A 6,000-nucleotide genomic window follows, 5' to 3' on the forward strand; every position below is an offset into this window, starting at 1 on the left:
GCGCAAGTCTGATGTGTTGGGGTAGAGAGTTCCAGAGTATGGGGGAAGCACGGGAGAAGTCTTGGATGCGGTTATGGGAAGAAGAGATGAGAGGGGAGTAGAGAAGGAGGTCTTGGGAGGATCGGAGGTCGCGTGTAGGTAGGTACCGGGAGACCATGTCACAGATGTATGGAGGAGACAGGTTGTGGATGGCTTTGTATGTCAGTGTGAGGGTTTTGAACTGGAGTCTCTGGGCGATAGGAAGCCAGTGAAGGGCTTGACACAGGGGAGAGGCTGGGGAATAGCGGGGGGACAGGTGGATTAGTCGGGCAGCAGAGTGTAGGATGGATTGGAGTGGTGCCAGAGTGCTAGAGGGGAGTCCAGAGAGTAGGAGGTTGCAGTAGTCGAGGCGGGAGATGATAAGGGCATGCACTAGCGTTTTTGCAGTGTTGCCGTCAAGGAAAGCACGGATCCGGGAAATATTTTTGAGTTTGAGACGACAGGAGGAGGCAAGGGCTTGGATATGTGGCTTGAAAGAGAGGGCAGAGTCGAGGATCACCCCGAGGCACCGGGCGTGTGGGACTGGGGATAGTGAGCAGCCATTGACATTGATGGATAGGTCTGGTGGAGGGGTAGAGTGAGATGGGGGAAAGATGATGAATTCTGTTTTGTCCATGTTCAGTTGTAGAAAGCGAGCAGAAAAGAAGGCTGAAATGGCAGACAGACAGTGCGGGATTTTGGTAAGCAAGGAGGAGAGGTCAGGTCCGGAGAGGTAGATCTGCGTGTCGTCAGCGTAGAGATGGTACTGCATACCGTGGGATTCTATGAGCTGTCCCAGGCCGAAAGTGTAGATGGAGAAGAGTAGGGGTCCTAGAACAGAGCCTTGAGGAACACCGACTGACAAGGGGCGAAGTGAGGAGGTGGTGTGGGGGAGGGAGACACTGAATGTTCGGTCTGTCAGATATGACGAGATCCAGGAAAGGGCCAAGTCTGTGATGCCAAGGGATGAGAGGATTTGTAGCAAAAGGGAGTGATCTACAGTGTCAAAGGCAGAAGACAAGTCCAGGAGAAGGAGGACAGAGTAGTGTCGCTTGCTCCTGGCAGTTAGTAGGTCATTGGTGACTTTAGTTAGGGCAGTTTCAGCTGAGTGATGGGAACGGAAGCCTGATTGTAACCGATCAAAGAGGGAGCAGGAGGAGAAGTGGGAGGACAGTTCAAGATGGACGTGTTGCTCCAGCAATTTGGAGGCATAAGGGAGAAGAGATATTGGGCGATAGCTAGACACAGAGGATGGGTCGAGGGAGGGCTTTTTGAGGATGGGTGTGATCTTGGCATGCTTGAAGGATGAGGGAAAGACACCTGTTGTGAGTGAGAGGTTGAAGAGGTGCTTTAGGGTTGGGATGAAGACCGTGGAAAGGTTAGGGATGAGGTGGGATGGGAGCGGGTCAAGCGTGCAGGTGGTGAGGTGTGATCTTGACAGGAGGGTGGAGAGCTGATCTTCTGTCATGGTGGAGAAGCTGGTTTTGGAGGAGCAGGGTTGAGCAGCTAAGAGGGGCAGTGGGCGCTGTGGGCCAAAGCTTTCTCTGATCGTATCGATCTTCTGTTTAAAGAAAGAGGCAAAGTCATCAGCAGAAATGAGGGGGGAGGGAGGAGGTGCGGGGGGACGGAGTAGAGAATTGAAAGTGTTGAAAAGCTGTTTAGGGTTGTGAGACAGGGAGGATATGAGGGATGAGAAGTAAGTTTGTTTTGCGGCAGTGAGCGCAGACTTGAAGCTGGCGAGGGACTGCTTGTATGCAGTGAAGTGGTCGGCAGAGTGGGATCGCTTCCATCTCCGCTCAGCAATCCTGGAAGCCCGTCTCAATTCTTTGGTCAGGCTGGTCAGCCAGGGCTGCCTGTTAATTGTACGAGTTTTACTATGCATGAGTGGGGCGGCCGAATCGAGTGTTGTTGTTATTGTGGTGTTATAAAAAGTGGCAGCAGCATCTGTGTCATGAAGGGAAGCTATGTCTGTGAGAGGGAGAAGGGACTCAGAGAGTGATTGTAAGTTGAGATGTTTGAGATTTCTGCGAGGGTGAGTGAGTTTGTGGAGTGGGGGTTGCACACTAGGAGAGGAGAGGGACGAGAATGTCAGTAGGTTGTGGTCAGACAGGGGGAGGGGTGTGTTAGTGAGGTTAGTAAGGGAGCAGAGGCGGGTGAAGATGAGGTCCAGCGTGTGGCCATCTTTGTGAGTGGCCTCAGAGGACCATTGAGTGAGGCCAAAGGAGGCAGTCAGTGATAAAAGTTTAGAGGTAGCTGAGGTGAAAGTGTCAATGGGGACATTGAAATCACCCATGATGATAGTGGGGATGTCAACAGAGAGGAAATGAAGTAGCCAGGTGGTGAAGTGGTCGAGAAAGGTGGAGATGGCTAGTTCTGGGGGGCGGTAGATGACAGCCAGCTGGAGGTTGGAGGGGGAATAGATGCGGACAGAGTGCACCTCAAACGAGGGAAGAGTAGCGGAGGGTGGTAGCGGGATTGGAGTAAAGGAGCAGGTGTCGGACAGGAGCAAGCCAACTCCTCCACCGCGTTTGTTGCTGGGGCGAGGGGTGTGAGAGAGGTGGAATCCGCCATAGGAGAGCGCAGCTGGAGAGGCCGAGTCAGAGGGGGTGAGCCAGGTTTCAGTGAGGCCGAGGAAGGAGAGTTTGTTGGTGATGAAGAGGTCATGGATAAATGGCAGTTTGTTGCAGATGGAGCGTGCGTTCCATAGTGCTCCAAGTAGGGGGAGCTGGAGAGTGGGGGCTGGATGAATGGGTATGAGGTTGTCGTGGTTGGGAAAACGTGCGGAGGATCGTGGCAGGGGGTTAGAAACGAGTGTGGGGATGAATTGGGGAGGGCCGGGATTTGGGGATATGTCACCAGCAATGAGGAGTAACAGACAGATCATTAGAAGGTGGGAGCAGGATAGGATATGATGCGGCCGTGTGTGTCTGGAGAAAAAGGATTGTATGTGGAGGAACAGTTCTGAGGAGAAGGTGAGATGGCTGGGGAGTATGGAGGGAGAAATGACTACTTCCTTACTAGGAGGAGGGATTGCAGGAGATTGTAAGAAGGAAAGTAGTATGGGGGTGAAAGAGAAAAGAAACCGAAACATTGTAGTGGTCGGTGTTCTGTTACCTTCCAGTCAATTCCAGTCCAATTCAGTCTAATTCAGAATCATAATTAAAAAGATGTAATTTAAAAGATGGAAGTTAAAAGATGATTTTCAGCAGACTGAGTCTATAGCAGACTCCTGCATGTGAATATATCCCCAGTTAAGGGCAATCAGGTTTGACAGCGGCATTTAACTAGTTAATAGGTGCGGGCAGATCGCGATTCTGCCCGCGCCTATTACGGGCACATGTCAGCTGTTCAAAACAGCTGACATGTCCCGGCTTTGATGCGGGCTCACCGCGGAGCCCTGCATCAAAGCAGGGGATCTGACCTCGGACGTACTATCCCGTCCGAGGTCAGAAAGGGGTTAAAAACCGTGCTCAATAGAAAAGGGCGAACATGTGCAGTGCTTGCAAGCTGTCTAGCAACGGCGGTCAATATTCAAGACACTGAGTTGTCAACACAAGTGTTAATATCTCAAGAATGGCTGAAATTTAAATAAACAGTAAATGGCACAATTATTTGCATTTACAAGCACAATCTGACAATACCCACGTATAAAGATGGGAAAAACTCTCTAAATATGTTGACGTGGCTGTGCTTTCTAATGTGATATATATATTCTTTATTACAGTTGATGATAACACCTGGGCTCAGGTCATTTCTCTTTACCCCACATTAGTGGAATGCATCACATGTTCCTCCTCTGAAGTGTGTTCGGCTCTGAAAGAAGCTCTGGTTCCATTTAAGGACTTCATGCAACCACCAGCCACTAAAGTGCAGAATGGAGAGTCGTGACTGCTTGAAATGATTGTTCTTAAGGACATGACCCAGAGTGTACTGCAGATGAATGTTTTCTCCTAAGTGAAATTATTTTTTTTCTGAAGGATACATTTGATGAACTAAACTGGGCGGCCACCTTGCCTGTGGCTACCTTTTAACTACTATACTAATGAGCTCAACCATTCATGAAAAGAAACTTACACCTCAATAAATGTCCCTGTGTGAGTAGTTGTGGGCCTTCTGAATATTAAGTGCAGTAATGATCATTTTTTTCACAGGCTGAATGGGTGAGAATTGATCTGACTGTGTTAAATTCTAATTTAAAAAAAAAAAAAACATTCGATCCAACACATTAGACTGGTGAATGAAACCCTTGGGAAGTACAACATGTACTTAATTTTATGCAAACAATACTATAACATTCCATATTTTTTGTTAGCCTTTGTAAACCAAGAGAACTGTCATATTTGTGTGTAAAATAAATGGCACAGTTCTGTAATAAATTGGCACATTATTTAAAACCATATTGGTACTGGCAATACTCACTGCACAGTTAGTTGAGATGATGTACTGGTCTATTTCTAAAAATGAAGGGTTCTGCATTTAACTTGCATTATGGTATCTGATTGTTTCGGATTGTATCTGTGAATACAAAGTCACTTAAATCTATCTTGCTTGACTTTAATATACAGTGATTTGTAATATGGACATTAAAAACCTCGAGGATTGCATTACGTTCTGTATTTCATCTTCTTGGGTCACAGCCCAAACACCCAAGAATGCTACTGTTGAGGGCAGAGGAAAGTACTGCAGTGCGCAGGCGCTGGAAAGGTCAGAGAGGCTCGGCGCCTGCGCACTGTAGTACTTTGCTCTGCCCTCAACAGGGCAGACAAAGTACGCCTGCGCCGGAGCCGCGGCGTGAAGACCAGAAGGACATCATGGAATGAAGATGGGAGGCGCCGGAGCGGACCTGAGACACCCATTTGACCAGACCGCAGCGGGACCGCCCCTGGGTGAGTATAATCTAACCTCTTTTTCTCCTCTTTCAGGTTACATCGGGGGCTTATCTACAGCATTACAGAATGCTGATGACAGTGAGCTTACCTCACCACATCGATTTTGGGGGTGACAGGTTCCCTTTAATGATGATAGTAACCCTTTATTCTGCAAAATACACTATTTAGTAGTTACAAAAATAAAGAAAAAAAGGACATAAGATGTACAGTAGCAGAAGAAAAAAATAACAAAGTCCAATGCCAAGCGATCCGTTATGGTAAAGTTCTTTGTTTCCAGAAATATGTAAAAAAAAAAAAAAACTAAATATGCAAGCACGTTGGGGGATAGAGCATGGCACTCTGGCAAGAACGTGCTGGTGCTTGAATTGGTTCCCAATCTTTTAAGTACAATCAAAAGCCATAGGTACTATCTCTAGATTAATTTATTCTTATATATTCCAAGGATATAATGTAACATTTCAGTCATCTCACGCTACCTTTGTCAAGCATCATATTACAGATGGAGTAGTGGTATGTTCGAGTTGGTGCAAGTGTGTATGTGTGTATATACACTGTTCAAAAAAATAAAGGGAACACCAAAATCCCACATCCTAGATATCACTAAATGAAATATTCCAGTTGTAAATCTTTATTCATTACATAGTGGAATGTGTTGAGAACCATAAAACCTAAAAATTATCAACGTAAATCACAACTAATATCCTACGGAGGTCTGGAGTTGGAATGATGCTCAAAATCAAAGTGGAAAATGAAGTTACAGGCTGGCCCAACTTCAGTGGAAATGATGCTCAGTAGTGTGTGTGGCCTCCACGTGCCTGTATGACCTCCCTACAACACCTGAGCATGCTCCTGATGACGCAGCGGATGGTCTCCTGAGGGATCTCCCTGACCTGGACTAAAGCATCCACCAACTCCTGGACAGTCTGGTGCAACGTGACATTGGTGGATGGTGCGAGACATCATGTCCCAGATGTGTTCAATCGGATTCAGGTCTGGGGAATGGGCGGGCCAGTCCATAGCTTCAATGCCTTCATCTTTGTTGTGAATTCTGTTGTTGAGCTCCCTCCTGTGGTCGTGAATGGTACTTCGGCTG

At 47.4% G+C, this 6,000-nt stretch overlaps 1 protein-coding gene across 3 annotated transcripts in view; it reads left to right on the plus strand.

Annotated features, from left to right (window-relative positions):
* MON2 (MON2 homolog, regulator of endosome-to-Golgi trafficking) overlaps positions 1-4,622 on the plus strand; it is a 225,482-nt gene extending 220,860 nt beyond the window's left edge. For 2 of the 3 annotated variants that reach the window (XM_069764435.1, XM_069764437.1), the window contains one exon: positions 3,743-4,415. In XM_069764435.1, coding sequence (XP_069620536.1) covers positions 3,743-3,906 — 164 coding nt within the window. In that variant the 3' untranslated portion in view covers positions 3,907-4,415. Of the gene's footprint in view, positions 1-3,742 lie in introns of all 3 variants that reach the window. The other variant, XM_069764436.1, reaches the window with a different exon arrangement.
* The last annotated feature ends 1,378 nt before the right edge of the window (positions 4,623-6,000 follow it).

The sequence above is a fragment of the Ranitomeya imitator genome, chromosome 4, assembly GCF_032444005.1.
Source record: "Ranitomeya imitator isolate aRanImi1 chromosome 4, aRanImi1.pri, whole genome shotgun sequence".
Classification (NCBI taxonomy): Eukaryota; Metazoa; Chordata; class Amphibia; order Anura; family Dendrobatidae; genus Ranitomeya; species Ranitomeya imitator.